At 32.0% G+C, this 25,592-nt stretch overlaps 1 protein-coding gene across 2 annotated transcripts; it reads right to left on the minus strand.

Annotated features, from left to right (window-relative positions):
- Positions 1–8,553: 8,553 nt before the first annotated feature.
- Positions 8,554–14,868, minus strand: LOC107955672 (disease resistance protein RPV1). Of its 2 annotated transcripts, none has more exons than XM_016891478.2 (7): positions 14,006–14,868; positions 12,619–13,717; positions 12,175–12,215; positions 11,384–11,624; positions 9,967–11,259; positions 9,133–9,887; positions 8,554–8,831 (listed from the first exon to the last, which is right to left on the minus strand). In XM_016891478.2, exons 1-6 carry the CDS (start codon positions 14,494–14,496, stop codon positions 9,138–9,140), a joined length of 3,915 nt encoding a protein of 1,304 aa, XP_016746967.2. In that variant the 5' UTR covers positions 14,497–14,868; the 3' UTR covers positions 8,554–8,831; positions 9,133–9,137. The 2 variants fall into 2 exon arrangements, with proteins under 2 accessions (XP_016746967.2, XP_016746966.2); XM_016891477.2 differs by having other exon boundaries at positions 8,554–8,812; positions 14,006–14,867.
- Positions 14,869–25,592: the final 10,724 nt, after the last annotated feature.

The raw sequence follows: 25,592 nt of genomic DNA on the forward strand, positions 1-25,592 counted from the left end.
AGAAATCCCTAAATTATGCTAATATCTCTTTCGAGAATAATAGAAATTGACTTTAGATTGATTAATGGAAATTTCTTTCTAACTAAAATTTCTATTATCGTATTAACTCGATCTATGAATCTCCCTATTAGGTTTGACTCTAATCCGATAGATTTATGTCGTCTTATTTCTAGGATTGCATGCTCCACTCAATTATGCTAGATTTACTCTTAAACAGAGTATATTCCTCCTTTGATTTAAGCACATCACACATGGATAAATAATCTAAAAATATTAAACAAAAAATTAAGTACACATAATTAAGAAAAAGATCTAAGTATTTATTACATAAAACAAATATAAAAAGATAGAATTCATCATATGATTCATCTCCCCTAGATATTTTGAAAATTAGTTCATAATCGCAAATAAAAACAATTCAAAGACAGTATAACCACAAGAATAAATAAACTCAAAATAAACTTCAAATAAATCAAAAGGAGATTTTCAATCTTGATGGAAATTTGCTTCAGAGTCGGCTTCAATCCGAGTTGCTTTCTTTAATCTTCTATGATAGTTTTCTCCCATCTTCTTATATTTGGTATTTATAGGTTTTAGAATGCTAAAAAAAATCTAAAAATTGTGTTTTGTAGCATTTTCGAGGTGCAGTTCGTAAAATCGACACGGTTTGGCATATGTCTATGTGGCTCTTGAAATCTGCTTCAATTGTTTGATTTTCGCTCAGTTTTCGCTGGTTTTGCTCTCAAATGCTGTCCTAAGTATAAAAACATGAATTTAAATGATTAGGAATATAAAATTCACCATTTTGCATCATTAATTATCCAAAAACACATTAAGAACGAGATTAAAATATGTTACTTTTGACTTTTATCATGAGTATTCTTGTTAAAAAAATATCATGTCAACTTTTTTATTTTTTTTTAAAGTTGATGGTCAAATTTGAGTTTTTTTTTTAAATTGAGAATCAAATTTAGCTCAAACAAAGAATAAAAGGCAAAGTGATAAAAAATGTAAATGTTAAGGACTAAATTAATATTTTGCCTATATTATTCTTATTTAATATTTGCTATATAGATATATGATTAATTTTTGAAATATATAAAAGCAAATTTAAAAGATGAAACTAGCCACATATCACACTTAATACATAACTTGGTCTCTAACAATTTTGAACAAAAATAAATTAAAGGACAATTTTACTTGACAAAAATAGTCTAATAACAAAATAAAAGGATGATTATAACCTATAAACATTGTCAAAGGATTCACACCTTATTTAATAGTTGCTTTTTCATGGAACAATCAAAACTTTCCTTCACATTTTTTCTCCAGCCTATTACATTTCTTCAATCTGAGATCATAAAATTTAATTATATAAAAATAATAATATTTTGAATTATATATATATATATATAAAAAACAATGTTATCTAACTTTGGCAAAAGCATAGAATACGAGCTTGTGTTCAACATATATATGCTCAAAAATTTTAAATTAATTATATATATAAAAATATATCGAAAATGAATTATTTAAATATATTAAAGAGATTTGACAAGGATTGTAAATTAGGTGATACTTATATCATTAAAAGAGACAAGTTTAGTCTTGATCAATGTCTCAAGATTAATTTTAAGGTTAAGCACTATGCTTCATCACTGGGGAATCTAATGCATGCTCAGGTTTATATGTGTAAAAATATTACATTTATTGTTAAGATATTGGGTAGATATTTGAAAATTTTGAGTATAAATCATGGGAAAGTAGTTAAACGATTCATATATTATCTTGAAAAACTAAAATATTACATTCTCGCATATCAGATGTTTAATAAGTTAAAATTCTCTCTATATATACAAAATTTTATTACTAGACTGCAATATGTGACAATAGATTGTTGTCGTTTATTCCGATATCAATAGGAGCACATTATACGTTATCAATGCGGCGTACCCAGGAGAGTTTTCATTACACAATTCTTTCTTGTTTTGGGAGTTGAGGAACTTATGGCTTTAGATGATAGAGTTTTGAAGTAAGAGGTAAGGAAAGCTTTGCTTAATATGGCGCCATTGAAGACTCTGATGTTGATGTTTTCCATGCTCGCTTTTGTCAATCTCAATGGAGTTTTGTTTGAGGATCAAATTTGTTGTTTGATTCAAAGGTGTTTTGAAGGCGACCCAATTCCTTTGGATTTGGATCAAACTCTTATTTTGTTGGTGCCCAAGGTGGCAGGACCAGAATCGCTCTCTCATTATAAATCGATCAATCACCACATAGTTTTGTTTAAGGTGATCACCAAGACAATTGCAATAAAATTGAAAAGCTGGTTCAAGGATTCATTTGGGGGTCAACATCTGGTAACCAAAAACCAATTTTAGTGAGTTGTGATAAATGTTGAATGCCTTTGAAGAATCACTACAGGAAAATAGACTTTTAGCGGCGTTTTTTTTGCCTTTAGCGGCGTTTTCACAAGTGCCGCAAATAACGCCGCTATAGATTTGCGGCGTTTATTTGAAAAAAAGCCACAAAAGATTATGACTTTTAGCGACGCTTTTGTTACAAACGCCGCTAATTTTGGCAGATTTACAATGTACATTTTTCACCAATATCCAGCCCTTCCTGCATTAAATCCAACAAAAAACAATAAATATAACATGAAATTCAACCAAAAACAGCAAATGTTGCATAAAAAATGCAACAAAAAACGTTAGATCAGAATGATACTTCAAATTCAACGAAAGATATATGATGTAAATTAATAAATGAAGTGTAACTCAAAATATTCTTACAATAATGTTAAACATGACAATGTTAAAAATATTCTTACAAGGAGAAAACAAATGTCTAAAATGGCGGCTTTTGCGACTGCTGAAACATCTTCATCATATGCTGAAGCTGTAGCTGCAGCTCATCGTACTTTCTGCTCTGCTGCTGCCTCCTTCGCTGCTGCCGCTGCCTCCTTCGCTGCTGCATCTGCTCTAAGTTGTTGCTGGAGTTCTTCATATTTTCTTTCAACCTCGGCAATTTGCTCAACTGTGATCGCTTGTATCTGAGCTATCTGGTCTCTTAACCTCTGAACTTCAGCTTGAGATTGACTCCCGAAAGGCATGTATTGCTGGGAGTCAGATCTAGAATATTGGGTCGAGGTAACACCAGGTCCTTGAAATCGAACCCGACCATACCTTTCAGGATCCAAAACTTCAGTAATAATTTTGTTATCAATGTTCTCAAGATAAACAGAACTATCAGTCGAAGCAATCGCTTCATACTCCGCTTTCTTCTCCTTTAGTTTCTCCTAATAAATCAATTAATGAGTTAGAAACGAAATATATAATAAAAAGGAATGCAACATAACTTAACATTATTTAAAACTACTAACAATGAATTAAACCATTATAAATATTTATAATAAATCAAATTTTATTAAGTAAATATACTATAATTTGTCCAACTTCGGATGTCATAGGAGATCTATCTTTCTTCCTATGCGTAATGTCAAATAGCTAAAGGCGTCCAACTTTTTGACCAGACGGTACTTCCTACAATATAGTAGTAAAAATATTATTTAATAGTAGAAAGTCATTAATATTTGATAGAATTAATAAATTCATAATACCTCGACCTTAGCTACAGAAGCGAAACTTCTTGACCTTGCCGTATTTCTGAATTTTTGTTTTTGCCTGCTGCTTGTTCCAACTCGCTCACGGTCCTACATAGTGTAATTATTATTACATATATAGTAAACACTATATACCGAAAAATTTATAAGAATTTTGAAGTATGTAATACCTCTCATTTATTTGAATTTCAGAATCTAACCACATCTTCCCATTGGTACCTCAGCATTCTCGGCGGGACATTTCGCAATTTTTCTTCGAGGCTTATGTCTTTCTTAAAATATTGTTTTTTCAAAGTGCTTTTATGGTCTCTCTATTTTTTACCCAATGTCTTCTTGATATAGTCATCCGAGACCTCTAAAGCAAATCTCTCCTAAAAAAACACAAGTTTAGAATGTAAATATAAATGAAACTTAAACCAAAGTATTATAAATAACAATTAGATGTTTTGTTACCTTAATATTATCAAGAGCTTGATTTTTGTTGCTATCAGGCATGTGATGTCATGATTCGTAGTGGATGGGCAACATATTGGCATTTCGAGCTATAATGCCTAAATAGCCTACTAAAAGTCGAGCTTCAGATCCAACAGGCTTGCCATAACTGTTTCTGCTTACTTTGACACACTCGATAGGATTTAAGTAGCGTACGTCATCAACCTCTGCGCATCCCACCACTTTCAGCTGAAAAACTATATGTTATTATTTATATTAAAAATGAAAAATAAATCAATAATAAAAATCAACACACATGTAAAATAAACTTAACATTACTTTGAAATTCTGCAGGCTCGTCAAGTGTCTCCGGCACATTCGAAGATCCAATAACTGTCTGTTGTTCACTATTTGCTTCTTCCAAATTTGGAGTATTCTGGATAATACTTAAATCTCGTAATCTTCTTCTACGCATTTTTCCAGCAATACACATAAAATAGTTGAAATTTTAGTAACAAATTACAACAATAATAGTACATATAAAATAGTTAAATTATATAACATGAGCAAGATTAAAATTATAATATTACATATAATTAAAAAATCGTAAAATCTTACTACATCATAATTCGTAAATATCTTCATCCACATCCTGACGAACCCATTGAAATTGTGTACTAGTACTAGGGATATTTTGATTTAAGTTTTGTTCTGCAAAAAGCAAAGTTTCTGATCTTTCGACGATGTCATCTCTACTTCTATTGCCCATGTCAAACAAGTCTCTAGGGGTGTTTCGAAATACAACATACCAACCCTCATTAGTTGGATCTTTCAAGTAAAAAACTTGTTTCACTTGAGAAGAAAATACATATGGCTCGTCTATCAATTGTTCTCCAGTGTGAATCAATCGAGAGAAATTCACCATTGTAAAATCAAATTGATCGTTTTTAATTCCGCAAGCATTATTAACATCAGCCCAATCACATCGAAATAAGACAACTTTTCATTTTCCATAGTAATCTAACTCAATAATATCAGTAATAAGCCCGTAATACTCCACATTTCCCTCAGCGGGATTACTGTCTCTAGCACTAGCAAAACTTGTAATTGAAGAATTAACAACTATTCCACAATTTTGAGTTCTCCTCAATCTCTCGCGATATTTTGTATGAAATCTGAATCCATTGATGATGAAGGCACTATAAATATTATTTCCCTTTAAAAAAATTATTTTAATTAAATCATATTTAAATAAATTAATCCAAATTATTTGTGATAATTTTTAATGATATAATATTTTAATTATTTTTCGTATTATATTTAAGTGGGAAGCATATCAAATTCAAACAAACACAATACTTAGAAAGGAATGGTATCATGTTTTGTCAGTTTTAAGCCCATCAATTACCTAAATTAACCTAACAATAAATAATTATGTAAAATAAACGAGTTTGATTAAAATGATAAAGTTGAAATAGTAAAACAATTTAATATAATTATAAAAGTGTGACCCATCAATTGAAATTTAATTTGGTTAAAAAAGTATTAAATTATTTAATTATTTTCCAAAATAATAAATATATTGTTATTTTTTTTCTTTTTATATTTTTATATGAAATCTAGAAAAAATAACTCATATTAAAATTTTAACCCAAAACTCTTAATTTTTAATATTTGAACATTATTATTTTGACTATAATCTTATTTGTTTTTGTATGAAGTATTTATAAGTACATTTGTTGTAAAAGGTTTTTTTCATCAGCATCACAACATAGATGTATTGTAATCTAATAATAGGATAAATGCATAATCAAATTTACGTTATTTGATTTTCATTTTTAAAATATCTTTGTTAAGGAAAAAATAGGAGGAACTAGCTTTGGATAAATAGTTTTGTTCAAAAAAAAGAACATTCCCTAAACAACGTTTTATAATATAATATTAATTTTAGATACAAATATAATATTAATTTTAGTTACAAATATTATAACATAGTCGTTTGTAAGGTAAAATATGCATTTTTGCATGCAACTTGACTAGGAAATTAGTAGCAACTAGCAAAATAAAACTCCAAACAGATTTAACTACTATCATTTGGTCCAAACAATGAAGTTTAGCAAATAAAGATTTTGCAAATTAAATATACATACCTCTTAGAATTTTAACTATACATGGAGAGACATCAAATAAAGATTTAGCAAATTAAATATACATACCTCGTAGAAATTGTAAATTGGATGGTAGAGTCGCTTAAATTGGATCGCAAATTAAATTACACCTGCAAACAATGAAGTTTATGATCTGTCACATTTCATCCAAAGATTGCTTCAAACTTCTCAGCTTGCTTATTTCATTGAAAAACAGATTTAACTACTATCATCTGGTCCAAACAGATTTAAATCAAAATACTTAATATATATAAATCGTAATCAATATAATATAAAAAAATAAAAATTAACCTCAGATCTTGCTCTCTGAAGTTCTTGTTCAAGTTGAGTTAGCTTTATTCTACTCGACTATAATTGTTGAACATATGCATGTTTAAACGCACACACATACCAGAGCTAACTGTTGGAGAAACATTTGATTTTGCTGCAAATATATAGATATATATGCATCAGTTTATTCAGGTTTGTTTACTTTCAGTATCACCAAATATTAGTCACTAGTGGTGGACTTGGGTTGAGGGAAGTACGAGACCACAATTAGTAAAGCCTTCCTGCATAAAGTAACTATTAATGTCATCATTTCTAACATGGATGTGCTACGGGTTAAAAGTCCTTCGAAACAAGTATGGGGTAATAAGTAAATGGTCATCTTCTATACATCCTTCTAGTTGCTCGTTTCTCTGGAGGGCTTTGTACAATATCTGGGAAGATGTACCAAATGGTGTCAATTGGGCACTAGGAATTGGAAGAATAGTGAGTTTCTCTGGAACTCAAAAGAGCTTTTTTGTGTTGAAGGAACTGATAGGAGGTACTCTTTCTGCTATGGCCTACTGGAAACTTTGGAAAAATAGAAATGCCTTTGTTTTCAACAGTGACATTGTGGGAACTATGGAAATGATGGGGGGTGAAGTTAAAGCAGGGGACTAACGGTTCCAACAGCGCTAATCATGCGCAGTGATATTAAGGAACACTTTAGTAGAATTCTTCTTCAAATGCCTACAACTTAAATTTTGAGCATACCATGTGTCCTTTCCTATATTTTCCAAGATAATAATTATCTTTAACGAATTTCCAATTTTACTTTATTAACAATTTATATCATATAAAATTTGACATATTCATATATAAATATATATTATTTCCACATAATTTTATCATAACCGAACATATTTTATATTATATTTTAGTTACCATCTATATTATTAATTAAATTTGTGACTGAGTCTTAACTTAGTTGGTATTGACATTGTTGCTTATGTAGGAGGATATGAGTTTGAGTGCGTTGAAACACATTTATCCTCCTATTTAAGGGCTGAGGAGAGAAGATAGTTCTAGGCATTTGTATTTAAAAAAAAATTATGATTGAGTTCTAGCTCGATTGATATCGACATTGTTGCTTATGCAGGAGGATATGAGTTCGAGTGCGTTGAAACCCATTTATCCTCCTATTTAAAGGTTGAAGAGAGACTATAAGTAATTCTAAATATTTGTATTTAAAAAAATTGTGACTGAATTAGTATCATAAGTATTAACTTAGTTGAGAAATGACTAAACAATTTACACATTCATTAATTTAATTAAACTTTAAATAAATTTTCAAAAAAAAAGGAAGAAAAAAATTGTTTTAAGGGACAGCATGGAGGAAGACTCTAAATGAGAGAAGAGAAAATGTAATACATGCTATTGTATTTTTATTTTACATGGAGGATAGGATAGACCTACCCCACACCTTGGGGAAGGAACAAACCCAAATAATTTCCCATTGAGAAATTGGCAACTCAATCGTGATGAATTCGCAATGAGATGGTATTTAATATTTGTTAATTATATATTATTTTTATTCTATGTATAACGTACATTTTCGGGTAATTTGATCTTTATTTTTTTGAGTTAAAATTAATCTTAAAACTTTTAAAAAATGAAATTATTATTATTTTAATATAATGATGACTAAAACATTATTTGTTTAATGTTATTTGTGTGATAATTCAATTGACAAGGATGTGCATATCATGCTAACACAACATGATTTATTTTATATGTCACACTTACAAATAAGTCAAAAACTATAAAAATAAGAAATTAAAATTACAAGAATATAAAATTTTCATAAGAGTTAAAAAATTTTAGCGTGGAGCACACGTCAATTACATGCAAGTTGTTGTGTTTAAATTTTAATGTTTTAGTTAGTATTGTCATTAAAAAAAATCATTTCAACTCTTTATTAAAAAGTTGATGGTCAAATTTGACTTTTTTTAAAATTTGAGAGTCAAATTTGGCTCAAGCAAAGAATATTAGGCAAAGTGATAAAAAATGTAAACATTAAGGACTAAATTGATATTTTACCTACATCATTTTATTTAATATTTCAAATATATAAAAACAAAATTAAAAGATTAAATTAGACACATCATATTTAAGTGTGCCTGACAATTTCGAACAAAAATAAAACAACAATATTACTTTATGAAAATAGTTTCATAACAAAAATAAAAGGATGATTATAACCCAAACATTGTCAAAGGATTCACACCTTACTTATTAGTTGCTTCTTCATGGAGCAATCAAAACTTTCTTCACATTTTATCTCCACCTGATTGCATTTTTACAATCTGTTATCACAAAATCTAATTATATAAAAATGAATAATACTTTGAATGTTATAAAAAAGAAACAATGTTATCCGAATTTGGAATAGGCATAGAATATAAGTTTGTGTTTAACATGTATATACTTAGATTTTTTAAGTTAATTATATATATTTGAAATATTATATCTCATTAATTGTACAGTAAATATATCGAAAGTGAATACTTTAAAGGAAATAATAATAAAACTGTAAATAATATTATAGATTAAAAAAAGTCATAAAATAAAAACAATTAATAGGAGAAGGTCAATGAAGTAGTTTACCACAATTAGTGCTTCTTCCCAAGTCTGCCCATTATAGAACTGAAAATTTTTTGCATTCGTTTTGGTTGCGGCCCTTCATCCATCTCCTCATACATATTACGTTTTCGCTTTATTAGGGAACCCTTACCTATTGATCCATCATCAGCAGAGTGTTGCTGGATATCTTCAAAATTTGCACAACACTGACTACTATGCAGCACTTGTGTTTCTTCCAAGTCTCTCTCATACACTATTCTAACACCACACTTCTTCACCTTAACACTGTTACAGATGAAATCTGTGAACGACAACTCAAGTTGATGGCATTCCTGATCTAAGCAATCTGTTGTCCATAAATTATTGGTTTCACGTTCACCAAAATTTTCTTCTAAGGAAACTGGATACAACTTGTCACGCGAGAAATAACGAATTAAAATGTGGTCCTTCATTACGGGCTGTTCAAAATGAAAATTTACATTCCAGCCACTAGAACCGACTGGTAGAGGATTTCTACCCTGGAAATTAGATAGAGTGCAATTGACTTGTCTAGAATATCCACCATGGATAACAGCGCTACACATGAGATTCTCATCCCTTGAAGCATCATCACTGACAAAAATGCAGCACAAAGCAACTCCCATCCATTGACTATCATTCCGAACTTCCAGAGGCAAATCTATCTTAATCCAAGACTCACCTCTTTGTTGACTAAACCATTCTGGCATTTCACTTCCAGGTATAATAATATCAAAAATCTTTCTTGAATTTCCAAATACCTGCAAAATAAAACTTCGCTTGTTTGGTAACTAACACCATGAATAATTATAAGACAGAGAAACAGAGATATTAACGAACCTTTAGATGTTTTTTCAGCAATGTTAAGGCATCGATGTTCTCAGCCAATCTGAAGCAATTAACACCTACTATATCCGAGTAATAACTTGAATTGCAAACTTTTGATGGATTTGCTACTATTTCCAGAGAAGGACAACCATTTATTCTTACACCACCTATACTTGTTGGAAGCTCAGGCAACGATTTAAGCGCCCTGCAATCTGACAATCTAAGAAAATCAAGCTTGGAAATTCGAGTAACACACGAAGGTATGCTGATAAAGTTGTTACCACCAAGATCAAGGTGTCTCAAAGAGGATAGGCGAGAAATATCACTAGGAATATCTCCTTCACAAAGATTGCGGTCCCTTAGATTCAGCTCTTTTAATGAACTCAAACCTGACAACGAAGGCAACATCAGAGCCATAGAATTTGTCCTTCCTCTTTGGATTACCTTTAACAGAGAAGGAAGTTTTTTTTGTAACTTGGAAGAAGATCCCTTGCTCCCATTAAAAGACAGAACTTTAAGATTTTTAAATTGAAAAATGAAGAGTGGTGGTTTTGTCATGGATGTTTCACTTAAGTCAAGCTCCTCCAAGAATTCTATTTGCTGCAAATTCTCTGGCAAATATTCTACTTTATAACAACCAGAAAGATTAAGAGATTTTAAACTTTTACACCCGCCTATGCTCCCTGGGAGATCCACAAGGTTCCTGCAATCTTTCAAATTTAACAAAACAAGACTACTCAGATTTCCAATTGAAATAGGTAGCTCTTTAATGCCCGACCCATCTAAATAAAGCTCTAGCAGGCATTCCATTTTGCCATCAATCTCTGGAAACCTTTTAAGATTGGAGCAACCTGAAAGAATTAACTTTTCAAGAGATTCCATTCCAATTTTGATTGGAAGACTCCCAAGACTTTTGCTGTCTTTTAAATTCAAAACTTTAAGTCTTCCAAGATTTCCCATTGAAGAAGGTAGCTCTTTAATGTTTGTCCCATCAAAACAAAGCTCCAACAAACATTCCATTTTCCCATCAATCTCTGGAAAGCTTTGAAGTTTTGAGCAACCTGAAAGAATTAACTTTTCAAGAGATAGCATTCCAATTTTGGTTGGAAAACTCCTCAGACTTTTGCAGCCTCTTAAATTCAAAAGCTTAAGCCTCGTAAGAACTCCAACAGACGGATGAACATATACTAATCTAGTACAACCTTCCAAATCCAAAATTTCAAGATTTGGGGTAGTCGTGAAATCTGGTGCCTTGATCAAGTTTTCGGACCCTTCGAGGTTGAGCACTTTCAACTTATACAGGAGCTGTTGAAAACAATAATAAATTAGAGATAAAAAAGAGAATAACATAGGAAAGCTCATTTTTATTGTTATTAATCAATGTTAATAAAAAATTCATCTTTCTTCGACCAAATGAGTTAATTCTTACTACGTTTTCCTTCCATAGTTGTTCAATGTTGCTATAAGGTAGGAGAAGTATAACAAGGTTTTCCGGTTTGAAACTTGAAGGTAATGATCTTAAAGGACATCCCATCCAATCTAGAAGTCGTAACTCATTAGAAAGATATGTCAGATCACAACAATTTGAGCGACAAAGGATTTTGAGTAGTCTTAATCTTTTCATCTTCAAGAAGGCATCTCTGCTCAAAGTGAGAGTCTCACTCATTTCCCTGGGTAGAATAAGAATATGATTATACATATACAAAACATTTAGTAACTAAAAGTTGGCACGAATATTCGAACACAAATATAAATATATGATCCTTCAAGGAATATAAAAAACATTGAAAATGTAAAAGAAAATGAATATGCTCATACCAAACACGTGTATATATAACACCTACATCTAAATTTGAATAACGCAGGTTGCAAAAATTGGAGTTGATATTCACAAGCTCACGCCGCTAGAAACCACGATATACACACAAAAGAAGTGTTTGACTAAAGAGAAATGCAAGAAAATAGATACATGCGAATGCAATGACATTACGATTACACCAAAATATATACAACGAACTTTCACAATTACAATAAGCATACTCTTTAACTACTATATTATTTTTCATAAATCGTGGCACTCTTTTTCCTTATTTTTTTTCTGAAATGTTAAGCATGGAAGATTTTTGCCACTTCCTTTTTATTATTTTTACAAAAAAAAAAAAAAACAACAACAACATCAACATTTTACATAGATACGAATGTGTATGTTTTCCCACGTACCTTTCATTGCCGATGATTATGCCTTCAATCATTTTTGTAGCCTAAAAATAAAAAATAAAATACAAAACAGAAATGTGAACTTTACATTATGATGATTTAACAATATTATTATTGGTTGAAATTAATAAAAAAAACAAATTAAATAAAACATTTTTCCAACTAAAGTAGTTCGGAGAAATAACATTTTTTATACATATCGTGGAGGTGTTTTTAAATATTTATAGTTAAAAAATTAAAGCACTCTTTTTCACTTTATCAATATTTAAATTAAACATTTTTTTTAAATAAACACTTTATAGATATAATAGATTATATTTTTTTTAACAAAAAAAGTTGTAATTTTGCATTGAATCTCAAATTTAATTAATGTCACCTCTTAATACTAATTGTTTGAATCATTTAAGCTAAAGTAAGAATATATAAAATTTGTATGGAATGACTTACAGTTTGTGTTTTTAGCACATGGTACACATCTTTTTCTACCCACAATCTGCAACGTTTTCCAGGTTCATCGACAGATTTTTCTCTAACAATTTTTCTTCCCATTTCTTGTAGCAAGTCATGCATCCGCAATTGATTGTATTTATTAACGGTTAGTAGAGATTTTTTAATGAGAACATCGATTCCAATATCTGGAAAAAACTCACAACCATCCATTACTTTCATTATAAAATCTTTCTCCTCCCCATTAAAGAAACATGCTATATCTAGAAATATATCTTTCTCCCTTTCTTCCAATCCATCAAAACTTATCTGAAGTCTATCAAGAATTTCTTTGTTAGAATCTCTTTCAAGTCTTTCTATTGCGCTTGTCCATTGCCTTGCATCTCTATCACACAGAAAAGAACCCAAAACTTCAAGAGCTAAGGGAAGTCCACCAGCATAGCCTACAACATGTTTAGCTAGCTCAATGAAATCCTCTTTTGGCACAATCTTGCAACCGAAAGCTTTCAAATTGAAAAGATGAAGTGCATCATTGGCTTTCAGTGTTGTAGGCTTATACACACCATCAACTTGATAAGATCGGAGCAAATGCTCATCTCTTGTTGTTACAATGATTCTGCTCCCTACACCGAACCAATTATGCCTTCCAACCAAGCATTTCAAGTGCTGTAGGTTATCAACATCATCAAGAACAACAAGAACTCTTTTGTGAGGCAACCTGTGGCTAATTATGGCTTTCCCTTCATGAACATTGAAAAAATTGAAGCTTTCATCAAACAAGATTTGGGAAAGTAATTGTTTCTGTAAGGAAACAAGTCCACATTTCTCTGAAACTTCTCGAACATCAGCAAGAAAGCTTTTACCTTCAAAATGAGGTGACATTTGACTGTAAACAACTCTTGCAAGAGTCGTTTTGCCAATGCCACCCATACCACAAATTCCTATGATACGGATATCATCTTCCCCAATTTCTATTTCCGAATGCAACTCGTCCAAGCTTGGACTGATTCCAACTAACTCATCATAGTCAATTGGATATGTTTGACATAACTTTGCTGATATTTTTTTAACAATGTCTCCAATAAATTCTGATTCATGCCTATAAAGATATAAAAATTTAATTTTTAATTAAGAAATTGATTGATATGGCTATAAAGTTAAATGATCTAGGAAAAAATTAAGATGTGAAACGCATAGTACTCTATGGAACAAATTTAGGATACACTTGGAGGACTTGAGTTTATAGTTTTTCTGGTGTTATTGCCTTATTTGCCTTATAACACTATAAAATAAAAATTTTCCAATTTTATCGATATATATAAAAAACAGCTAATTCAAAACAAAATTGTAATCATTAAATTTACAAGTAAAATGAAGAAAAAAATACCTATTATTTGAGTGCCATCCCTTGATATTAGCCACTTCAGTTAAAGCATTTCTCCACCTTTGGATCTTTGCTTCATTTTCCTTGTATCTCTCTTCATGTTTGGCAAAAGCTGTTTCAGCTTTCCCTTTTTGTTGTCTTAAATCAGATGGATCCACACCATAGAAAATTGGAAATACTTTATGACCAGTCTCCTTTTTTTGTTTAACAATCTCAGCAAGTTCCTCCAAGCACCAACCTGAAAAGACATAGTTTTCCGAGATAACGATTACTGAGCACCATGATTGTTGAATTGCTTTGAAGAGCTCAGGTGCAATCTCTTCACCGGCCTCCAGCTTTGGATCATCCCTGAAAGTGACGATTCCGCTCCTTCTCAAAGCATCATAGAGATGGTCTGTGAAGTTATGACGAGTATCTTCACCTCTAAAACTCAAGAATACGTCATATTCTTTTTGTCTAGGAATAGACGAGGAAGTTGGGAGTAACGAGGACATGAGGAAGTCTGAGAAGGAAAAAGATACGACAATCTAGTTTGGGAAAACCAGAAAATAAGGTGGCTCAATATGCAGAAAGAAACTAGAAACAGACCAAGTATAGGAGCATCAAGAAAGGGAAAGCGGACACAGGTTTCTAAGCAATTTCTCTATACATGTCCTACCTTTTTTTTTCTTCAAAATGAATCTCCATAATAATAGCTATGAAAAGGTGTGGTGGTGGAAGTTTGGTGACGAATGAAAATGATGGTGTTTTCCAGGAAGAATCGTTGACGGTGAGGGCAGAATTTGTTCCTTTGTCCACAGAGTGGAGGCTACTTTAATTAGAAAAGCCAAGCGAAGATGCACGCCCTTTGAGCACCTTTTTCTTTTTCTTAATTTTTTTTGTTCACATACATTTTTCTTTTCAGTGTGGAAAGTGTCAAGTAAAGACAATTGGATCCAAACAATTTTCAAACTCAATCATCAAACCGACATAAAGATGACAGAGTAATTACATCTTGTTACAATTGGAAATTTTCGGCTCTTTGCGGCCTGGTCAAGCTGGAAAAATAGGCCCAATGGACCCAACAATACGAAAACCCTTTTCTTTTTACAGTATTCAGCCCAAAGCAAAAGAAAAAGAAAATCCCTCTGGTTTGAACCCCAGCCAACAGTCCCTGTGCTCTGGTTTTTTTTTTTTAATAGACAGGAAAACAACAAACAAAATCTAAATCGATGAAAGGGCGGTCCAATGTGAACCCATTCAAGACTGTCTCTTAGCTCGTATAGTAAATCTTCTAGTATTCGAATTACCGACGGAGTTGAGCTATTTTTTTCTAAACTATGAACCACACTGTTGACTTCACCCAATCCATGATAAAACTCAACTGGCTATAACCATTCCCTAAGTCTGCTTACAACACGCACCAACCTTAGGTTGCTTTCCTTTGCTTGAGTTGAATTAATGAGATGAATAGCATCATCACTATCTAACTCAACAAGAAGTTGCAAAAATCCCTTTTCCCATGTAACACCAAGTCCATTAACGACTGCCCATAACTCGACTTGCAGAGTCGAAGAATATCCAATGCCTAAAGTATCCGGCAATCCATTCGCCTTGAGCACCCCGAAATACTCCTACTGCTCCCAACCCATTTGCAGCAGCCACAATCTCGTCTATGTTCAGTTTAATCCATCCAATTGGTGGCTTTTCCCGTCTAATTTCTCTAATCATCATTTGTCTATTTGGACCACCCATCTTTTTATTTAACATCGCATATTCTGATAGGCCATTACTTCTCCGAATTACAGCTTCTCTATGGAGGACATTTTAACCTTTTCCCACACAAGAAGGCATATTTCCATCCAAATAGTAGAAGGGAGATTATGGATGAACAAAGCATTCAAGATATGAATGTGGACAATGGCGTGGAAGATGAGGTAAAGGGATAACTAAAACAATGTTGTATCAGATCAGTTGGAGCATTTGAAACTTGAATGTTATTCCTTTAGCTGTAATGAACCCAACTTGGGTTCTGGAGGGACAAGAGTTTGATGATCCTGCTAACGAGAATAAGAAATACTGGAGCGGATAAGAGGCATGAGGAGTTTCAATTATGAACATGACCAGTCGCAGCTAAGTCCAGACAATATCTCTTTTGGATATCCCTTAAAAAGAAAGGGCAAGGGATGATGATAGTTAGGTGGTGGATGAAAAGGATATTGAGAAGCTTAATTTTTTAATAGACAATAAATGTAATTGACGCACTTGGAAATTCAGAATAAAGAAAATGTGCAAGTTAGTGAGTTCCCAGTGGCTGAAGTTGGAAATTCATATGCACAAGTTTTTGCTAACATTGCAGCAATGAAATTTCCAGTCAGATATGTTAACAGATAAGATAGATATAGAGATGAGTAGGTTCATGCAAAATAAACAATCCCGGATTCCTTGAAAGCAGGGGTGCGGCCAGGGCTCCCAGTCACAGCCCAAAAATAGAAAAATTTTCATTTAGACCTTTATAATTTATTAAATTTTAAAATAATAATAATAAAATTATACTTTAGCCCATTCAAAAATGATAAAAATTTAATTTAATCTCTTAAAAATTATAAAGATGTAGACTATTAAAATAATAAATTTACATTTCTACTATTGTAAAAATATACAATTTAATTCCGACCCCTCAACAAAAAATTTCTAGCTCCACCACTGCTTGAAAGCTAAATCATAAGATGTAGATATGTCTACAAACTTAATATATAATCGTAGCTATGATTAAAATAAATTCTAAAATACCAACAAGTGATTGGATGAAGTACTTTTGCCCTAGGCATTTGGATCTTGGAGTTGTTATTGTTGTGAGGACTTTATGTGATTCCCATCCTCGACCTGAATGAGATTAGTCTTAGACCGTAAAACAGATAACAATACATTTAATTTTACCAAGAATAATTTAAAATTTTTAAAAATTATATAAATAGAAAAGAACTTTTTAAAATATAAAAAACATAAGACACAATAGTATAACATCACTAATGAAAAGTTGAGTGCTATTTGCACCAAATGAAAGTGTATCAAATTGAAAAAATGTGTAAAAATTGATAGTTAATTTTTTTATTATGCCCTAGCCTATATACAAAATACCAAAATATGCATTTAACCACGGAAATTAAATCAAGGACATTTTACTTCTTTATCAAAGGTATAAAGTCCAATATGCATATTTTTTGGATAGGAAACTAAAATGCAATTTAGTAGCTACATTGTATATGTACAAGGACTTCTATGGGACTTTTGCTCCTTTTGTTTTCTTTTGTTGCGTAGCTACATTGTATAGAAGCTTAAACATTTCTGGTAGGTTGGGTACCTTTATGTTGTATGGATTTTGGACTGAATGCGGAATATACTTACTTTAATAAAAACCTGACTGTGCTTGAGATAACAAAACTATGTTATCCAAATTTGGGATGTGTAAAATACGAGTAAATATTCACAATGTTTTGATGTTTTTAGCCAATTTGTAGCAGTTAGCAGCAAAAATCCAAGTGTTATCCACTGAATTGCAAACTTTTGGCGGATTTGCAACAATTTCCGGAGAAGTTGGAAGCTCAGGCAACAATTTAAGCCTCTCGCAAGTTGACAATCCAAGAAATTCTTGCTTGGAAATTTGAGTAAGAGACGATAATATGCTGATAAAACTGTTACCACCAAGGTCAAGTTGTTGTTGGAATATTTTCAAATATTTATAGTATCCCAATAACTATAAATGAATGGGTGTAATTAATCAAAAGATAAAACTTTTGGTCATTGGTCAAAAGTTATATCATTTGATTTTTTAAAAAAAGAATTATAACTATTCAAAAATATTATTTGAATAGTTACAAAATTAAATGAATAATTATTATTATTTATTTATTCATAAAGACACCTATTGAAAGATGTCTCTATGAAGAGACATGAAAATTCCTATAAATAGGAATGAGATTTCATTTGGAAATCATATCAACAAATTCTAATATTATTTCTTCTCTTCCTTCATTTTCTAATATTATTAGATTATTCTATAAAGTATTGCTGCAGAAATCCTTTGTAGAAATTGAGTTTTTGTTATACATTACTCAGTGCATAGTGGACTATTCTCGTCAGTGCAAAACGCAAATAGTCATTGGCTTCATTGTATCCTCGAGGTTAATTTGCTTGGAACTCGTTTGCACACTGAAGATAAGTGGGGGCGAATATAACCTTAAAGATAGTGGCTTGATACACGCCTTGGAGCCTGTCCTATTTCTTCTTTTTCTTTTCGAGTTCCGATCGTGTGTTCGAGTTTTTTTTCCTTACCGGAGTTTTGTACTAACAATTTTAAGGTTATATTTCATGATGACTACCACAACACATGAAAGTGGAACACTAAGGGAGTTGGCTTCCAACTTTGTTAAACTTGATCGTTTTGATGGTGGCAATTTTCGACGATGGCAGAAAAAGATGCACTTTTTGTTATCAACTTTGAAGATTGCTTATGTTTTGGATACTCCAAGACCTGAAGAGAATGAAAATGAATCTGTTGCTGCAACCCGAGAAAGACAAAAATGGGACAATGCTGATTACATGTGCATGGGCCACATATTGAATGGTTTATCTGATGGTTTGTTCGACACCTACCAAAACGACGTCACCGCTAAAGAATTATGGGACAAATTGGAGGCAAGATACATGACCGAAGATGTTACAAGTAAGAAATTTCTTGTCAGTCGTTTCAATAATTATCAAATGGTTGATGGTCGTTCTGTTATGGAACAATTTCGTGATATTGAAAATATGTTGAATCAATTTAAGCAATATGATATGAAAATGGATGAAATGATTGTGGTATCCTCCATAATAGACAAACTTCCTCCATCTTGGAAAGACTTTAAAAGAAGTCTAAAACATAAGAAAGAGGAAATATCTCTTGAGGCTTTGGCAAATCATCTTCGTATTGAAGAAGAGTATCGAAAACAAGATCAGAACCTAAATTCTGAAAATGCCAAAGTACATGTTACGGAGGAAGTACAGACTACTAAACCATTCAAGAGAAAGTTCAATCAGACTGATAGAGCACCTAAGTTCAAAAAGAAACAAAAGGGCTCATGCTATCATTGTGGAAAGCCGGGACATTTCAAGAATGAATGTCGATTTTTAAAGAAGAAATCATCTTCTGAGGCTGATAATAACGAAAAGTTCGTTGCAATGATATCTGAAATTAATATGGCACAAGATGATAATACATGGTGGATTGATATCGGAGCAACCAAACATGTGTGCAAAGACAAAAGCATGTTCACAAAGTTCACACAATGTGAAAATGACAATGTCTTGTACATGGGAAATTCTTCCACCGCAACAATTAAAGGCAAAGGGTCTGTTGAACTACAATTCACTTCTGGAAAGGTTTTAACCTTAAATGATGTATATTATGTACCAGAAGTTAGGAAAAATTTAGTGTTTGGAAGTCTGTTGAATAAGTTTGGTTTCAAACTTGTTTTTGAGGCAGATAAGTTTATTTTGTCTAAGGGAGGAATTTTTGTGGGAAAAGGGTATATGTATGAAAGCATGTTCAAACTTAATATTATTAATAAGAATAAAAATACTATTTCTGCTTATATGGTTGAATCATTTTGTTTGTGGCATTATAGATTAGGTCATTTGAATTATAGAAAATTGAATGACATGTATAAATTAGATTTAATTCCTGTTTTTAATAATAATATTGAAAAATGCAATACCTGTATGTTGACTAAAATTACAAGAAATCCTTTCCCTAAGGTTAAAAGGAAAACAAAATTGTTTGATTTGATACATAGTGATTTATGTGACTTGCATAATACTCCTACATTAGGTGGAAAGAAATATTTTGTTACTTTTATTGATGATTGTTCTAGATATTGTTATGTATATTTATTGCATTCAAAAGATGAAGCGCTTGATAAATTTAAAGTTTATAAATCTGAAGTTGAACTTCAGTGTGAATCATTTATCAAGTGCTTAAGATCGGATAGAGGTGGAGAATACTATAATCCAAGTTATTTTGAACTCACTGGAATTGTCCATCAAGTTTCAACCCCTTATACACCACAACAAAATGGTGTAGCTGAAAGGAAAAATAGAGTCTTGATTGAAATGGTAAATTCAATGTTATCATATTCAGGTCTTGGACAGGGTTTTTGGGGAGAAGCTGTTCTAACAGCTTGTCATATATTGAATAGAGTTCCTAATAAGGAAACTAAAATAACCCCCTATGAACAATGGAAGAAAAGGAAACCAAACCTTAATTATTTAAAGGTTTGGGGTTGTAGAGCTATTGTAAAAGTTCCAACACCTAAACGTAAAAAGTTAGGTGAAAGAGGAATTGAATGCATATTTATAGGTTATGCACATAATAGCAAGGCATATAGGTTCATAGTAATTGAACCAAATGATTCAATTTCAATTAATACGGTTATTGAATCAAGAGATGCTATTTTTGATGAAAATAGATTTAATTCTATATCAAGACAATTACAACCACAACAATTGATTCATTCTTCAAATGAGAATGAGATTCCATTGAAACAAATTGATAATAATGATGAATCTTGTCAAGAATTAAGATGAAGTAAGAGGATTAAAAAGGTCAAAGATTTTGGACCAGATTTCATTATGTTTCTTGTAGAAGGAAAAGGTGAAAGTATATGCAATAAGATACCTTGTTGTTATAATACCGAATCTGATCCTATTACATTTGAAGAAGCAGTGAAATTTCAAGACTCTGCTTTTGGAAAGAAGCAATAAATGATGAAATGGATTCAATAATGGGAAATCAAACTTGGATCTTAGTTGATCTTCCACCAGGTTCCAAACCAATAGGTTGTAAATGGATCTTCAAAAAGAAAATGAAGGTCGATGGAACCATTGATAAATTTAAAGCAAGGTTGGTAGCAAAAGGTTTTACACAAAGACAAGGTATTGATTACTTTGATACCTATGCTCCAGTAGCAAGAATTGTTACAATTAGACTATTAATATCACTTACCTCTATATATAATTTGGTTGTTCACCAAATGGATGTTAAAACTGCATTTTAAATGGTGAATTGGAAGAGGAAGTGTACATGGAGCAACCGGAAGGATTTGTTGTTCCAGGACAAGAGCATAATGTATGTAAGCTTGTTAAATCTTTATATGGGCTTAAACAAGCACCAAAACAATGGCACCAAAAGTTTGACAAGGTTGTTTTAGCAAATGGCTATAAAATAAATGAATCCGATAAGTGCATATATAGTAAATTTGATAATGGAAAGGGTGTTATAATTTGCTTATATGTAGATGACATGCTCATTTTTGGCACGGATTTGGAACAAATAGAAAACACAAAGAAATTCTTGTCAAACAACTTTGCTATGAAGGATATGGGTGTAGCAGATGTTATTCTTGGGATTAAAATAACCTGAGATGAAAGCACTATAGCTTTATCACAATCACATTACATTGAAAATGTGCTTAAAAAGTTTGATCTTTTCAACTGTATACCAGCATCTACACCCATGGATCCTCAATTAAAATTAGTATCTAATGCTGGTAGGAAAATTGATCAATTGAAATATGCAAGTCTAATTGGTTGTCTTATGTACATAATGACTTGTACAAGACCAGATATTGCATATGCTATTGGAAAATTGAGTAGATACACAAGTAATCCAAGTAGTTTGCATTGGCAAGCTTTAAATAGAGTACTTAGGTACTTAAAGAAAACTATTAACTATGGATTGTGTTATAATGGATATCCTCCAGTTTTAGAAGGGTATTCGGATGCTAGTTGGATTACAAGTTTGGAAGATCATGCATCTACTAGTGGGTGGATCTTCATTCTTGGTGGAGGAGTCATTTCTTGGGGTTCTAAGAAACAAACATGTATTACTGATTCCACCATGGCAGCAGAATTTATTGCATTAGCCGCTGCATCTAAAGAAGCAGAATGGTTAAGAAATTTACTTTATGATGTACCTTTATGGCTTAAGCCAATTTCACCTATTTCTATCCGTTGTGATAGTGAGGCTACTCTAGCAAAGGCATATAGCCAAGTATATAATGGAAAGTCTAGACACATTGGATTAAGACATAGTTATGTCCGACAATTAATCTCTGATGGAGTGATCACTATTAATTATGTGAGGTCAAGTGAAAATTTGGCAGATCCTTTGACAAAAGGTCTTGCTAGAGATGCAGTAAAAAGGACCTCAAAAGGGATGGGACTCAAGCCTATTAATTAGAGTCACCCATGATGGAAACTCGACTCAACGCTTGGTATAACGTCAAGTCTTGAGTTCAATGAGACAAAGTACATCATTAGTATGTGACTGTTAGCACTATAAATAAATCCATCCTAAGATTAAAGTGCTAGGTACCCGTAATGATAAGGGAAGGATGAGTAATGTACTCTTAATGGACCCATAACATAAATATGTTAGAGTGTTATAATTACGGGAACACTTTTGATGGGATCTACCTATGTGAGTGGAAGTGTGGCCGCTTCTAGGAGCTTAAGGGCTTGGCTCTGACATCACTCATGAAAAGAGGACATAGACACATGGCTATAATAGTGTCCCTAGATACTATGCATTGACTGATGTTGAAATCATTGTGTGAGATGTGTTCAGTTAATCAAATGGAATAGTTGGTTCAAAGCTTAGTCTACCATACAATTTCGATTAACTTTAACATGTTTTCACTAAGTGAAGGTTCAATCGTAAGACACCTTTATTTATGCAAATTGATTTCCAAGAATATCAAAATCTAAATATTTTGAAAATGGGGGGAGATTGTTGGAATATTTTCAAATATTTATAGTATCCCAATAACTATAAATGAATGGGTGTAATTAATCAAAAGATAAAACTTTTGGTCATTGGTCAAAAGTTATATCATTTGATTTTTAAAAAAAGAATTATAACTATTCAAAAAATATTATTTGAATAGTTACAAAATTAAATGAATAATTATTATTATTTATTTATTCATAAAGACACCTATTGAAAGATGTCTCTATGAAGAGACATGAAAATTCCTATAAATAGGAATGGAATTTCATTTGGAAATCATATCAACAAATTCTAATATTATTTCTTCTCTTCCTTCATTTTCTAATATTATTAGATTATTCTATAAAGTATTGCTGCAGAAATCCTTTGTAGAAATTGAGTTTTTGTTATACATTACTCAGTGCATAGTGGACTATTCTCGTAAGTGCAAAACGCAAATAGTCATTGGCTTCATTGTATCCTCGAGGTTAATTTGCTTGGAACTCGTTTGCACACTGAAGATAAGTGGGGGCGAATATAACCTTAAAGATAGTGGCTTGATACACGCCTTGGAGCCTGTCCTATTTCTTCTTTTTCTTTTCGAGTTTCGATCGTGTGTTCGAGTTTTTTTCCTTACCGGAGTTTTGTACTAACAGTTGTTTCAAAGAGGATAGACAAGAAATATCACTAGGAATATCTCCTTCACAAAGCTTGCAGTCCCTTAAACTTAGCCTTGCTAATGAACTCAAACCTGTTGAAGTTGGCATGCATGCAGCACATGCAGCACATGAAGCAGCCAAGAAGCAGAACAAGCTGCAAAGCCATACTTATGCTGGCTAAAGTTCAAGCTGCTGTTCATTTTGTTACTTCAAGCACTAGTTTAGTTTTTTAGTTCAAAAAGAACTGAGTTGGTATAGTTTTTAATGTAATTAGGTGCTGACAGATTGATAAATCAGCTTACCTATGTGTGCAAGTAATGTTTTCATAAATTCCAATATAACTTAGTGGTGTTAGGTGAATGTTTAGGTGATGTAGTTGACTATAAATGTTTTGTTTTTCTTATTGAAAAGATGAGCTAAATGAACTGAAGCCATAGCTTCCTTGCTGCACGTTTGTGAGCAAGATACTGCCTTGTTCTGTCTCCTCCTCCAAAAATCCCCAACAAAACCAAAAAACAAAGGCAACATCAAAGCCATAGAATTTGTCCTTCCTCTTTGGACTACATTGAAAATGGAAGGCAGATGTTGCCTTAAGACTCTTAACTTAGATGAAGGTCCCTTGCTCCCATTAAAAGACAAAACTTTAAGATTTTTAAATTTAAAAAAGAAAGGTGGTGGTTTTGTCATGGCTGTTTCTCTTAAGTCAAGCTCCTCCAAGAATTCTATCTGCTGCAAATTCTCTGCCAAATTTTCAACTTTATAACAACCAGAAGATTAAGAGTTTTTAAACTTTCAGATTTAACATAACAAGTTTCTCGAGGTTTCCAATTGAAGAAGGAAGTTCTTAAATGCCTGTCTCCTCTAAATAGAGCTCCAACAAACCTTCCATTTTTCCATCAATCTATAGAAACCTTGGAAGTTTTGAGCAGCGTGACAAAATGAATGTTTCAAGAGATTCCATTCTAATTTTGACATTAAATCTATATTATACTTATTTAATATTTGTTATATATAAACATATGAATATGATTAATCTTTGAAATATATAAAAGTAATCTTAAAAGATTAAACCATACACATAATACATTTAACACATATGACATAACTTGATTTTTAATAATTTCGAACAAAAATGAAACGGAAATTTTACTTGATGAAAATAGTCCAATAACAAAGATAAAAGGATGTTGGAAATTGGCCTGCATGTAGCATATGAAGATTCATGCACACAAGAATTCATGCACATAAGTTGTTCGGGTAAAGTACGTGCAAGAATCCATGCACATAAGTTTCCCGGGTAAAGTACGTGCAACTGAAGATGTTAATGCTACTGCTTCATCTCAGTTTCATTTTGTTACCTTTTAACAATGTTTTTGTAATTTAGTTCATTTTGAATTATGCTTGGATGACAAGTTGATGTAACTTGATGGTCAAAGAGCTAGTTACCAGCTTTGTTTAAGTGTGCAAGTAAATCACCTAGTTCCAACGTAATAAGTGGAGTTAGGTAGTGTTTAGGTGATGAACTTGTTGATCTTTTGACCAGCCAATGACTGGTATATGTAATGGCTTTGAGCCAAAGTTTCTTTTGAATGAAATCATTAGATTTTCTTTCCATATGCTCCATCTTTCTTTGCCTTCTAAATTCTATTCTTCATTCCTGGCAGTAGCTCAAAGCTTGAATTCCAAGCATTTTTCCTTCATTTTTATCCGGGTAAAATACGTTGCTGTTAAAGTTCAAATTGAAGTTCTTACTTCATCCGGTTAAAGTGTGTCTAACACCAACAATTGGTATCAAGAGCTCATTTCTTAGTGGACCTGTTTCATATTCAATATAAAACAAGATGGCTTCATCAAGCTTCTCACCAGCTGCACCTCCAGTTTTCAATGGAGAAGGATATCACATTTGGGTAGTCAATATGAGAACCTACCTCTAGGCATTTGATCTATGGGAGGTAGTTAACTCAAATGTTGAACCAGAACCATTGAGAGCAAATCCAACATGGCTCAAATGAAGCAGTACTTTGAAGAAAAAAGTAAAAAGCGCAAGGCCATGTCATGCATTCAGAACTCTGTTTCCGATGTAATTTTTACTAGAATCATGGCTTGTGAAACACCAAAACAAGCCTGGGACAAACTCAAGGAG

The sequence above is a fragment of the Gossypium hirsutum genome, chromosome A11 (assembly GCF_007990345.1).
Source record: "Gossypium hirsutum isolate 1008001.06 chromosome A11, Gossypium_hirsutum_v2.1, whole genome shotgun sequence".
NCBI classification, from domain to species: domain Eukaryota; kingdom Viridiplantae; phylum Streptophyta; class Magnoliopsida; order Malvales; family Malvaceae; genus Gossypium; species Gossypium hirsutum.

Excerpts from the sequence above, each read along its gene's own strand:
- LOC107955672 (XM_016891478.2), bottom strand. The coding sequence starts at position 14,496 with ATGTCCTCGTTACTCCCAACTTCCTCGTCTATTCCTAGACAAAAAGAA. Across the intron at positions 13,718-14,005 it reads GGATGGCACTCAAATAATAG|GCATGAATCAGAATTTATTG; the intron begins GTATTTTTTTCT and ends ATATCTTTATAG. Across the intron at positions 9,888-9,966 it reads TGCTGAAAAAACATCTAAAG|GTATTTGGAAATTCAAGAAA; the intron begins GTTCGTTAATAT and ends TTTATTTTGCAG.